The sequence below is a fragment of the Hemitrygon akajei genome, chromosome 16, assembly GCF_048418815.1.
Source record: "Hemitrygon akajei chromosome 16, sHemAka1.3, whole genome shotgun sequence".
Classification (NCBI taxonomy): Eukaryota; Metazoa; Chordata; class Chondrichthyes; order Myliobatiformes; family Dasyatidae; genus Hemitrygon; species Hemitrygon akajei.
Window position 1 is genome coordinate 69,484,419 of NC_133139.1, and position 14,114 is coordinate 69,498,532.

The window sequence follows — 14,114 nt, forward strand, 5'->3', positions numbered from 1 at the left end:
GAACTCAGCAGGTCAGGCAGCATCCGCGGAGAGGAATAAAGCGTCGACGTTTCGGGCTGTTTACGAAGGATCCAGGCCCTCCGGAGCTGCTGCCTGACTTGCTGAGATGCCTCTGTGTGACTTGCATTGCCACTTACTAAACCTCACAAGCCCCTCTCTAACTCTGCACCTCCGCCAGCCCTCTACAACTCTGTAATCCTGACACACCAGCAGCTGCTATGTTTTCCGCTGCCCAGATCTTAACCTCTCTCATTCTTCTCAACTGCTCCCTTCTATCAATTTGCTTGTTAGGTCCCGTGTCGAATTGTAGATATCTTGCAAGCAGAAACAGGCCCAAAATTTCCATACCAACCATCATTACTTACCTATGCTAATCTCCTTTCAAAGTTCAAGGTAAATTTGTTATCAAAGTACGTATTTGTGACCATTGCAGCCCTGAGATTCATTTTCTTTTGGGCATACTGAATAAATCCATAATGGAATAATAATCTTAATAGAAAGACTGCACCAACTCTAGTGTTCAACCAATGGGGAAAAGACACCAATCTGCAAAAATAAAAAGAAGGGAACAATAATAATAAATAAATAAGCGATATATATTGAGAACATGAGATGAAAAGTCCTTGAAAGTGAGTCCAAAGATTGTGGAAACACTTCAATGATGGGACGAGTGAAGTTGAGTAAAGTTTGCTTCAAGAGCCTGATGGTTGAGTGTTCCTGAAACTGCTGGTGTGGGTCCTGAGACTCCTGTACCATCTTCCTGATGGCAGCAGCGAGAAGAGAGCCTGCCTTGGGTGTGGGAGGTCCCCGATGGTGGATGTTGCTTTCCCGCCACCAGGTTCCTTTCATGAGATGTGCTCAGCTGAGGACCTGAGGGCAACATTGCCACATCAGAGGGAAATGAGAGATTGTTGTGTGCTGTGTCTGAGTGAGTCGTGGCCTCCCCCCCAGCACACGGTCAGACTTGTCGTGAGACTTTTCACAGCCTTATGTACCCCGGCCATTCAGCTGCTCTGTCAGATGCTGCTTAAGTGCTGAGGGAGTCACTGTCTCCATCGCCTTCTCAGGCAGCGTGTTCCAATTGCAGCCACCCTTCCACTCTCCTTCTCCTCACCCCTTGGCTTTGCATGCTTCCGTGATCGGGAAATGGTCCTCACTCTTCGCTTTATCCATGGCCCTCACCAGTTTGTATATCTCAGCAACAAGGGAGCCAAACCCAGTCTCTCCTCCTAATACCAGCATCCCATTCCAGGCCACGTTCTGGCAGATTCCTGCTGTGCCATCTGCAGTCCTTTCGGTAGTGGGGTGGTGGCTAACTGTCCTAAAGTACCCCTTTATCCGGTGCGGAAATTGGTAATACGAGGGAGTAATTTCTAAAGCAATTCAAGGCAAGTATAGTGGTGGGTGACAGGTAGGTTTTTTTTACACCGGGAGTGGTGGGTGTGTAGAACACACTGCCGGGGGTGGTGAACGAGACAGGTACATCTTAATTTAAGAGACTTTTTGATAGGAAAATGGAAGGCTATGTGTGAGGAAAGGGTTAGATTGATCTTGGAGGAAGTTAAAATGTCGGCGCAGCATCGTGGCTGAAGGGCCTGTATTGTGCTGTGTTGTTCTATGTTGAATGGTGTCGTGCAGAGTAAACCATAATCTGTCTTAAAACCACTGTGGTTAGGTGTGGTTGTGGTAACCCTGTGGACCACGGGGATCCGGATCGGACTATCGTCTCTGCTGGACAGGAAGTAGCCACTGCGCTTTGTGTGGGTTCCCGTTGCTCACTGCCATCTGGTGGTGATGGTTGGGAAGTACAGGCAGCCCTGCGGTCAAAGACAGCTTTAGACGTGAGGGAGTGACCGACCACTTGGCCTATTGTGTCTGTACCAGTTGAAGAGAGCCCCACAGTCCAGTCCCCGCTTCAAGCACCAGGTCCGGAGCCCTGCATGGTCGTGGGGCTTTGAGTATGCATCTGTCGAGCAGATCCTCAGGTTGAGTGCTGAGAGCATGGGTATGTAGGGATTCATGTAAGTGGGTGCTTGATGGTGCAGTCTCAGGGCACGTTTCCTTGCTGAATGACTCTGTGACATTCAAACGCCTCTGGCCCCCTATCAAACTTGCCCTATAAGGGCAGCACCTTGAGTGAGGTGACACGCAAAAAAGCTGGAGGAACTCAGCAGGTCAGGCTGCATCTATGGAGAGGAACGAACAGCTTCAGATTCAGGTTTACCCATCACGTGGAAACGTACAGCGAAGACTGTCATTGGCGTTGACAACCAAAATGCCCAAGAATGGTCCGGGGCAGCCCACAAGTGTCACCACACATCCAACAGTTGATGTTTTAGGAGAAGATCCTTCATCTGGACATCTGTTCTGCACCCAGATGAAGCGGCTTGATTTAAAACATTGCCTATCCATTTCCTTCCTGAGATAGAGCATAACACACTGTGTCTCCACGTATTCCTGCGTTTGAATAAGCTCGACTTGGGCTTCCAGCCGGGTGCAGATATCAATTCTAACCGATGTTTCAATAACAAACTCCATCATCTTCATCAGGGATGATGCCCGGGCATGTCTAGGGCTGCAAATACCACTGGACCTGATGAAGAAGGTAGAATTGGTCATTATAATCGACTCCTGTACCCGGCTGGAAGCCCGAGAAGAGTTTATTTGTCACATACGCTGGGAAAGCATAGATCCTTTTTTGTGTTCTACTCACGATTCTAGTACCTGCATTCTAAATGAGCCGTTCTAGCATTCAAAAAGAGATTATTTTAAAGGGGTGGCACAGAAGCGTAGGGGTTAGCAGAACACTATTACAGCCCCACCTCCCCAGGTTCAATTCCCACCGTGGAGTGTGTCCATTCCCTCCATGACCATGTGCGTTTCCTCTGGGTGCTCCAGTCTCTTCCCACATTGCAAAGACGTATGGGATAGTAGATTGGTTAGTCACATGGCGTGATTGGAAAGCATGGTCTCCTTGTGTGGGATGGGCTTGTTAATCTCTAAATAAAAAGTGGAAGAGTATTGATGGGGTTTTCCAGGTATTGCTGCGTACATAGGACTTCTGCGTTCCTTGGTGATGACCTGTGATGCCTTCTTTTCTTGCCCGCTCAGGAGTGAACTGCTCGCAGGTCGATGCCTGCGCCACAAATCCTTGTGCCAACGGAGCCCGCTGCACCAACTGGAACAACCGCTATAACTGTACCTGCGCCCCCGGCTTCTCCGGCAAGCACTGCCGAACGGACATCGACGAGTGCAAGACACCGAAGCTCTGCAGGAACGGAGGGACGTGTGTCAATGCCCCCGGCACATTCCACTGCCAGTGCCCGGCCGGCTTCACCGGGCGCCAGTGCGAGAGCGTCTACGTCCCTTGCGCTCCCTCACAATGCCAGAACGGAGGAACCTGCCGGCAGACTGGCGATCTGACTTACGAATGTGCCTGCTTGCCAGGTGAGAGCGTGTGTCGCTTCCTCAGGGGTGGATCGACACTCACGGAGTGTTGGGGGATCGCGGCAGGTCGGGCGTGAAGGGAAAGGAACAGTCAGCGTTTGGGGTCGAGACCCTTTGCCCGGACTGGGTGAGGGATCTCGACCCAAAACGTCGACTGTCCATTCCCCTCCATAGGTGCTGAGTTCCTCCAGCACTCTGTGTGTGTCGCTCCGGATTTCTGGTATCTACATTCTGATTAAGATTTATCTACCACGTATACATCAAAATATGTCATTTGGTGAATAATCAATTCTCCCAAGGATGTGCTGGGGGCAGCACGCTCAACAGAACCCAAGAAAACAGAGACTGTCTTCGGCCTCTATCCTCCAGCAGACTTACAGAGATTGTAAGTGAATTAGAATATAGAATTAGGCCATTTGGCCCATCAGGTTTGTACTGATGTTTCTGCCCCACAGCAGTCTTCACTCTACAGGCAGAAACCGAGTTACAAGATTCCATTCCCAGGAACATTTTGTGACCTGATTTTTTTTCTGTTGGAAGAAACAAGAAACAGTGCGTGAGGGAAGGTCACAGAAACAGCGGTGACGGGAGAATGAGCACGAACGGGAAGAGCGGCTGGCTGTGACAGTGAGCTTGCTCAACTCTGTCAGCTTTGCTCGGCACAGTCCAGCAACCCCACCCCCTGGCTGTGGCCCGGGTGGGGGAGATGAGGCATGTGGGGAAGCTGAAAGATGCCCACAGCGCCCGGTGAATCTACCCCGATCCATCCCACTGACTTTCCAAACGCTCGGTCGTTTAAAACGGGTGTTTGTAACGTGGGGAAGCCCTCTTCTTTCCCTTAAAAATGCCAGAGTGAATGTGAGTGATTGAAGCCCCTTGTGTCTGCTAGTCACCTCAATTCTATACAACCCAAATGCCACGATGCTTCCTATCCAGTATCCCGGAGAGGCTTAATTTGTTGTTATTGCCCCTAGATCAGCGTTGGAATAATGGAGGACTAAGTGAAGCTTTTTCTACATTTTCAGTGTGTTTGGCTGCAAGGCTGACATACAGTATTCCTGAATTAAGAAGGAATTAAAAGTCAGTTGACTTAGTCAGCTGAGATAGAGGCAGATAACTAGGGTGGCACAGCACAACGCTTTACAGTACAGATGACGCAGGTTCAATTCCCATCGCTGCCTGTCAAGAGTTGGTATGTTCTCCCGGTTACATGCGGGTCTCCTCCGGGTGCTCCGGTTTCTCCCACAGTCCAAAGATGTACCGGTTGGTAGGTTAATTGGTGGTTGTAAATTGTCCTGTGATTTGGCTCGGATTAAATTGGGGTATTGCTGGATGGGGCCTGTTCCCTGCTGTATCTCAATTAAAGAAAATTGGGGACATTTAAGGAGTTTTCAGATAGGCACATGGATGAATGAAAAATGGAAGGCTGCGGAGGAGGGAAGGGATAGATTGATTTTGGAGTAGGTTAAAAGGTTGACACAATATTGTGGGCTGAAGGGCCTGTATTGTGCTATACTGTTCTATGCTCTGTTCTAATTACACTACGGGGTTTGGAGCCTAATTGAAAAGGCTTTAGTGAACCTGAAGGGATTTTAACCACATAGAAACTGGTTCTGTGTTTATCACTACAGAAATTACTTTTTGATTCCCGGCTTAGTTCATTACATGGATTAAAGTTCCTTAGCTGCCTGGGTGGGATTTGGACTCAGGCTCTGAGAAACCGGAGCAGCAACTTAGCGGCCATGCCTTCAGCATAGGTCTCAGTTAGATCCACAGGCCTGGCTTCACTCTGCACAGGTCACTGGTTCAACAGAAGGTGTGAGCTAGTGGGAAGATCCTTCTACAGATGTGAGTAAATGGGGACCCATTGCTACACGTGTGAACAATATTAAGAAAGATTCGTTACACATGTGGGTACTTGAGCAGGTGAATGTTGGAGGAGGTGTGGTTACAGATGTGGATGAAGGGGTATGACGTTACAGATGTGGATGAAGGGGTATGACGTTACAGATGTGGATGAAGGGGTATGACGTTACAGATGTGAATGAAGGGGTATGACGTTACAGATGTGGATGAAGGAGTATGACGTTACAGATGTGGATGAAGGGGTATGACGTTACAGATGTGGATGAAGGGGTATGACGTTACAGATGTGAATGAAGGGGTATAACGTTACAGATGTGGATGAAGGAGTATGACGTTACAGATGTGGATGAAGGGGTATGACGTTACAGATGTGGATGAAGGGGTATGACGTTACAGATGTGAATGAAGGGGTATAACGTTACAGATGTGGATGAAGGAGGAGATGCCGCAGGTTTGAATGGCCATATCTGGAGTAGTGTAGATGTGAGCCAATGGGAAAGTATTTCCGCAAACGTAAGTGCACATTGCTTTGACACTGAGATGGGTGAACGCCCATGGCATCCACTGATGTCCACACCTTCCCACTGGGTAATTCCATCTTCCTCTTCCGAGGGTTGCCCCTTGGAGTGCAGGTGCCCCTGGGGTGTGAGCTGAGGACCGGAAAGCGGTGATATTGCCCTGACTAGGAGTGGAGAGGAGAGAGTGAGCGCAGAGATGGAGGAAATAGATGAGGTGCGATGGAGATGCTTGTTATCTATCTAGTTATTTAGTGCTCCAGTCCACCCGACAACTCACCGGGTGATCCCAGCTTTATTCACTTACTGAGAGTAGGCCCTTCCAGCCCTCCCCCAATTTAACGCTAGCCTAATCGCGGGATAATTTCCAAAGACCAGTTAACCTATTGGCTGGTACGGCTTGGGACTGTGGGAGGAAACCGGAGCACCCTGGGAAACCCATGCAGTCATGGCTACAAGCTCCTTACAGATGGCACCAGAGTTGAACTCTGACACCTCGGACTGTAATAGTGTCGCACTAACCGCTACGCAACCACGGTGCCCGTGATGTCGCGGCAGGAGGGTGCAGAAAGTCTCACACCTCTGAACCACGCAGGAGTTTCATTCCTCATTTGGCCTTTAGGAATTTCAGAACTTCATGTCTGAGCAGCTGCCCATGGAGAGATTAGAGCGACTCTTCCTGGAAAAACTCCTTGAACCTAATCCTGAACCACACCAGTGATTCACAACCAGTCTACACGTCATGCATGAGAAGCCGTGCACTTGGCACGATGTCACGTAACAGCAGCCACTTGTTGGTTTTATTTTAATATTTACAGCTGGGATTCAACTGAGGTCAATTAATGAAATTGACAGATTAAAGCAGCCAGAAATGCGGACACAACAGGAAGACGAGGCCGTTTGGGGCCTGCTTGGTTTCCTGAATGTTCTTTTAGCTTCTTCTGGGAAAAACGTTGAATGCCAGGGTGCCACAAGCCAGTGCGAAAAGGGCCACAGATACCAGGCTGGCAAAAACCAAGCCAAAGAGATCAGGCGGATGTGGCAACGCTGTGGTGTCAAACAAGAAACGCGACCAAAGTCAAGATATTGCTGGTATTCAAGGTCATGAGTTCATATTGGTTTTGCTTTTCTTGTAATTTATTTTTAAGTAAAAGAAAATGACTATTCGGCAATTAGTCATTGCTTCCTGAATAACTAAGGGGGACATTCATGTCAGATGTCGGATTCTTTTCATGCTCACAGGTCTCGGGAGGAAATGTTTTTCTACTGAGCAGGAAGCAGTTGGAAGTATTTCGCATCAATTGCAATAAATGAGGCCAGAAGGGCGTCTCGCGCAGTGAGGGGAACCACAAAGGCACAGGGTCGATGGTACTCCGGGAGCATTTTACTGTGCCACCGGGCGATTTCTTTCTCGGGAGCTTGTACATTCTCCCTGCGACGGTGTTGGTTTCCTCTGGGTGCTCTGGTTTCCTCCCACATCCCCAAACCGTGCAGATTGGCAAGTTAAGTGGCTTCTGTAAACTGACCCTCGTGTAGGTGAGTGGTAGAATCTGGGCAAGAGTTAATGGGAATGTGAAGGAGGATAAAGTGGATGCCTGATGGCTAGCATGGGCTCGATGGGCAGAAGGGCCTGTTTCCTGGCTGCTTCCCCAGTTCTCCACTAGGGAAAAATTACAGAAGCTAATGAACTTAATAACCCATGTTTTTGGGATGAGGAAGGGAATTGACTGATCGGGGTCAGGGTCTAATGGCATGGAGTGTAAGATGGCCAGGGACCTGCACTTCTGCAGCCTTCCTCCTCATTCACTGCCATTGTGATGTGTCGTCATCTTCCACCAGCTCCACCACTGAGGTCTTGGTTGGAATTCCCTTGAGCCTATTGCCATGGTGACCCAACCAGGAGCAAAGCTCCCGATGGGATCACTCTCGGGATCTCAGGAACTCCCAGGCCTCTCCACCATGACAAGGTGATGACCCTTGGGAAAGAATCACTTTTACTGAGGATTGATGTGGACCTGGACGACAACCCAATACTATTCCCCATTAGAATCAAGAGCAAGTGCTTAGCACAAAGCTAGCATTTCCCCCCACCATTTTTGAACGAAAATAGATAGAGCACGAAGTGGGCCCTTCTGGCCGTTTGAGCTGCAGCAACCCAACAACCCCTAACCTAATCACGGGACAGTTTACAATGACCAATTGCCTACCAATCGCTATGTCTGTGGGAAGAAACTGGAGCACCCCCTTCCAGACAGTGGTGGGTATTGAACCTGGGTCGCTGGTGCTGGAAAGCATTGTGTTAAACACTGAGCTACTGTGCTGCCCCACGTAATTCCTGCCGGGTGAAACGGCTGAAGGAGATGGCGGTCAACGTGGTCATTGTCAACGTAGTAATGATTCAATCCACAGGGTCCTGACCTTCTTGAAGGAGAGCTCACTCTGTTGGTATTCAGTAAAATACCCTTCCTACCCCACGACAAAGCATGACGGCATTGCAAACCACTTCTGGGAGTTGAAGTTGTCCAGGGGAACGTCGCAGTGCCCAGTACTTTGGAGATTCAGGTTGATTTGTTTATCACATATACAAATGTGGCGTCTGCATTAACAGACACAACCTAAGGGTGTGCTGGGAGCAAATACACATTCTGGCGACGATACAGCAGACCCGCCACGCTCAGCAGAACAACACAGAACACAACGAGCTCCGAGACACCAGCAGGAAAACGAGCCCCATTCCTCCCTCCAAAGCCCGTCTCGTAACCCAGGACAGGCCTGCAGTGGACCCGGCGATTCATGGACATTGGTCCCTTGACTTCCCCAGTGGATTCCCAGAGTCAGGGCTTTGGCTGTCGGGCCTCATCTTCTCGACTCCAATTGACCTTTGGGCTTTGTATTGACCCCAGGACTCGCTGATGACGGGACTTCGAGTGATCACCCTGAACTCCAGGCCTCGAGCTCTAGTCTTGCTGAAGACCAGACTCCCACCACGAGGCCTTGATCTCCAGTCTCACCGACTCGCCTATCTGTGGGGCCACTTCTCACGTGCCTGTGACCCCAGATTTTTGTTTATTTATACTTGTGAATTTTCTAACTGTATCACCACAATATTATCAAAGGCACTGTTTTGGGAACCATTCTACTCTGCTGACACTCAGTTGCCCGGATATAATCTCAACCATAGTGGACTGAAGGTGAATTCCTCAACCCCACTGTCGTGCCACTCCCCTGTATGTGGTGTGGAACAGTGATTCACTGGCACCTGTCCGGACTTCTTGTACTGCAGGACGCATAGGGGCTGAGTTGAATAGGGAACCAGTGACAGGGTGTATCATCACAGGGTGGTCACGTAGGTGGCAATGGTGCTATTCTTTTAAAAGTATGTTATTACTATTAATGTACTGTTGAAGAATGCAAAAGTTTTTATGTTTTTTTGGTATATGTTTTTTATTATGAATTGCAAACCTACACAGTGTTCTCTGAATAGTTATATAGAAGCACTTTATGCAAACAATGTAGATATAAAAAGATACTTTGCAATGCGAATTGGTGGGCTTTGTAACTCCGCTCACTCACAGCCTTCAGGATACAGCATTAAGAAAAGATGCTGGAACAGGCCACGCAGCACCTCATCACTACGTCATGGTTCAGTGGGATCATGGCTGTGCCTTAATTCACTTTTCTGCCTGTTCCCCATGTTGCCCAAACATTGCCTTGAATACATTCAATGTCAGCTCTGTGGAGGTTGAGAATCCCTAAGTTTTTCAACTCTCTGTAAAGAAATTTGATCCTTGGCTTAATTTAGTCCAAGTTCTAGATTCTCCCTTGAGGTTGGGGGGAGGGAGAGAACATTCTGTCCTAACATCCTACTCCAGTCAATCCCCCGCTCAGTCATATGTTCAATAAAATCACCTTTCAGTTTTCTAATGCCCAATGTGTAGGCCTGCGTAGGCAGGTAGCACCAGGATAACAGGAGTCACCTGCCACTTCTTTCCAACTCGTCACCTGCAGCCTATTTAAACCCAGCTCTCATCCACGGTCCTTGGCCACCTATTCAATCAGTCACTGCTAGCCTTCAGTTACCCGGTTGCCTTGTCGTTAAGTATCTGGTCTCTCTTGTTTTGTGGCTTGTTGCTTTGCAGTTTATTATTAAAGTGCTAAATTGTCTCCGCTTGCTCCGTGTTTGGGTCAAGCCTCCTCTACATTTCCTGACACTGTGAGTGTGGCCCCAACATGCCCAACCTCACTTTGTAAGATGGCTTCTTCGCTCAAGAGAATCAACCTGCTGAATCTTCTCTAACTTGCCTCCACTGCAAGTTGTATTGAAAGTCCAGGCTGCACAGAGTGCCCCAGGTGTGGGTCCACCTGCATGGAACTCCCGTTCAGTTTATTATTCCGGAAGCTTGATCCTTGTTTTCTTTCTTTCTTTCCTCATTAGGTTTTGAGGGGCAGAATTGTGAGATCAACATTGACGATTGCCCCAAGCACAACTGTGGGCATGGCGGAACCTGCATTGACGGGGTAAACACCTACAATTGCCAGTGTACACCTGAGTGGACAGGTATGTCAGCATTAGCAAGAATCACATTAGCAGGGCAGGTAAGATACCATAAACACCAATGAAAGGAGGAAGGACTTGTATTTATCTTTTGGGAATTTTTTTGTCTAATTCCTCATGAGACGTTAATGGTAATATCAGCATTTATTGTCGATCTCTAATCATCTTTGAAAAGAGGATATAGTTACTATACATTCAGTGGCTTCTTTGTTAGGTACCCCCTGTAGCTAATAAAGTGCCCACTGAGTGTACAGCATTGTGCAAAAGTCTTAAGCACATATATATAGCTAGGGCGCCTAAGACTTTTGGGCAGAACTGTATTTGTCAACGTGGAATGGAGAGTGAGTTTGTAAATCTGGCGGGAGCACAGGATGTCGGGAACATCGAGGGCGGAGCGTCACGGGAGGGGTGTGGGACAGGTGGCAGAGAGGGAGTGTCAAGGCCGGGAGGTGGCACGTGTGCAGGCACACTCAACCCTGAGACACCAGGCAAGGTCATTTGATTCCAGACAACTGGTTTATTGGTCATTACAGAATGTCTCTCTGGTGCTTCCCCACTCCATCCCCTCTCCCTACCCCTTTTCCCAACCATGATTCCCCTCTCCCACTCTCAGTTTACAGCAGAGCCCCCTATCAGAATCAGGTTTTTATCATCACTCACATATGTCATGAAATTAGTCTTTTTTGCAGCAGCAGCAGCAGTGTAGCGCAACGCAGAAACTTACTGCAGTACTGTGCAAAAGTCTTAGGCACCCTTGCTTTGTGTATGTCTGTGTATATTTAAGATTTTTGTGTCGAACTGTGTGTTTGTGATCTTCTGCCGCTGTAGTCCATTCACTTCCAGATTTGGCGTGTTTTTTTTCTGCACACCACCGCTGTTAGGCCTGGTTATTGAGTTTCCGTTGCCTTCCGGTTAGCTTCAACCATCGCTCTGGCCGTTCTCCTCTGACCTCGCTCATTAACTATGTAACGGAAGGTTGGATCAACTATGAGGATGAAAGGATTAAAATGACAGGATTAGATTAAACAGGTTGTGAGGGTGCATTCTGTTGGGGGGGGGGGCTGGTAATTGTCCTGCTTCGGTGCTGTACGTTGAATATATTTTGTGGTGTGTATTAATTTCTCAGAAGGTGGGTGTTGCCTGAAAGCCACTGTTTATGCCTGTCACTAATTGCACTGAAGAAGATGGTGCTGAGCCAACTTCTTGAACCGCTGCTACAGCGTGAACCCCACTTCTCCCAGATTCTCTATATTAACGCAGTTAATTAAGTAGCTGATCAGGGCACTTAAGGGTTTGCTACCTTGCTTGGAATCTCCTCAACAGATTTCCTACTCTGACATTAGTGAACCCGAGAGACTTTTGCAAACATCCGGGCTTTTCACGTTCACTGCTGATGAGGTACTTTTATTTAAGTACATTTAAATGTCCAGCCAAGATAGTCTGTAAGACAGGGTGCCAGTCGGGATGGGAGCCGATTATCCCATTCTTTCCGTGATGGTCATCTCCATGGAGCTGAGGCTACGAAGACTGCCCCGACTGCTGTGCTCCATGCCCACTAGTATGGTGAACTGAAAAGTAAGGCTTTGGGCCTACCCTGGGGTTAGATCTGAGGACTCAGTTTTGGGTCGGAGTGCTGCTGTTTGCATGATTTGTTTTTTTCCCCCCTTTTCTCTGATGTATTGAGTGTTGATCTTTTTATTTTTATTCTTTATTTTTCTTTAATTGGCTTATTTTGGGTTTCTTGCTTTGTGGCAACCTGTGAGCAAGCAAATGTCAAGGTTGTATAATTTAAACATTCTTTTGTAATAAATGTATCTGAATCTTTAATTACTTAATAAGCAACTGCTGTGGTGGAATTTGACATTGTTTCTCTGGTAGTTAGCTTGATCTGTTGGATTACCAGGCAGGTAACCACACCACTCTGGCTTGGGATGTGTTGGCAGTCTTGGACTGGGTGGCATGGTAGCACAGCGAGTTATTGCAATGCTTTACAGCACCGTCTGCAAGAACGGGGTTCGATTCCCTCCACTGTCTCCGAGGAGTTTGTAAGTTCTCCCCGTGACTGTGAGGGTTTCCTCAGGGTGCTCTGGTTTCCTCCCACATTCCAATAAATGTACAAATAGTAAACTGTGGGCATGCTGTGTTGGCACTGGAAGCATGGTGACTGTTGTGGGCCGCCCAGCACAATCATTGCTAATCTGATTTGAAGGAAATGATACATTTCACTGTTCGTTTCAATGTACCTGTGACAAATCAAGCCAGTCTTTTTCTCTATCTATCTGTTTCGGATTGTATTTCTATGACAATGGACACTGTACCAGCTTGAGCCAACTTCCAACCATACTGAATTGTTTTGAGGGATATTCAAGCCTGATTGATCATTTGACTAAATATGTTATCTGACCCTCTGGATCGTGCCCTTTCAGGTCAGTTCTGCACAGAAGACGTTGACGAGTGTCACCTGCAGCCCAACGCTTGCCACAATGGCGGGACCTGCTTCAATACTCAAGGCAGCCACACGTGTGTCTGTGTCAACGGGTGGACGGGGGACGACTGCAGCGAGAACATCGACGACTGTGCCACGGCAGTCTGTTTCCATGGCGCCACGTGTCACGACCGAGTGGCATCCTTCTTCTGCGAGTGCCCCGTTGGGAAGACAGGTACTTTTCTTCCTCTCCACCCTCCGTCTGCAACACATATCCATTCACTTGGAGACATAGGAGCAGAGTTAAGCCATTTGGCCCATTGAGTCTGCTCCACATTTCAACCGTGGCTGATTTATGATCTATCCCTCTCAATCCCATTCTCCTGCCTTTTCTCCATTGCCTTTGACGCCTTAAACATACCCAATGACTCAGTCTCCACAGCCTCTGTGGCAAAGAATTCCACAGATTCACCACCCTCTGGCTAAAGAAATTCCTCCTCATCTCTGTTCTAAATGGATGTCCCTCTATTCCGAGGCTGAGACCTCTGGTCCTAAACTGTCATACTATAGGAAACACCCACTCTGTCTAAGACTTTCAATATTTGGTAGGTTTCAATGAGATTCCCCCCTCATTCTTCTAAACTCCAGTGAGTACAGGCTGAAAGCAATCAAAAGCTCCACATACGTTAACCCTTTCATTCCCAGAATCATTCTTGTGAACCTCCTGTGGACCCCCTCCAATGCCTGCACATCTTTTCTTAGATATGGGCCTAACACACACACACACACACACACACTCTCACACTCACACTCTCACACACACACACACACACTCACACTCACACTCTCTCACACACACACACACACACACTCACACTCTCACACACTCACACACACACACTCACACACACACACACACTCACTCACACTCACACACACACACTCACTCACACTCACACACACTCACTCTCACACACTCACACACACACTCACTCACTCACACTCACTCACACTCACACACACACACACACACTCACACACACTCACTCTCTCTCACACACACACACACACACACACACACACACACACACACACACACACACACACACACACACACACACACACACACACAATGTTGGAGCAACTCAGCAGGTCAGGCAGCATCTCTGGAAATGAATAAACAGTCGATGTTTCGGGCCGCCCCTCTAAAGCCTCAGCATGGCATCCTTGCTTTTATATTCTAGTTCTCTTGAAATGAGTGTTAACGCTGCATTTGCCTTCCTCACCACACACTCAAGCTGCAAGT

At 48.1% G+C, this 14,114-nt stretch overlaps 1 protein-coding gene across 3 annotated transcripts in view; it reads left to right on the forward strand.

Moving 5' to 3' along the window:
• Window positions 1–14,114, forward strand: part of notch3 (notch receptor 3) — a 209,945-nt gene that overhangs the window by 99,719 nt on the left and 96,112 nt on the right. For 2 of the 3 annotated variants that reach the window (XM_073069111.1, XM_073069113.1), the window contains exons 4-6: window positions 3,112–3,447; window positions 10,264–10,386; window positions 12,810–13,043. In XM_073069111.1, the coding sequence (XP_072925212.1) occupies window positions 3,112–3,447; window positions 10,264–10,386; window positions 12,810–13,043 (693 nt within the window). The remainder of the gene's footprint in view (window positions 1–3,111; window positions 3,448–10,263; window positions 10,387–12,809; window positions 13,044–14,114) is intronic. The other variant, XM_073069114.1, reaches the window with a different exon arrangement.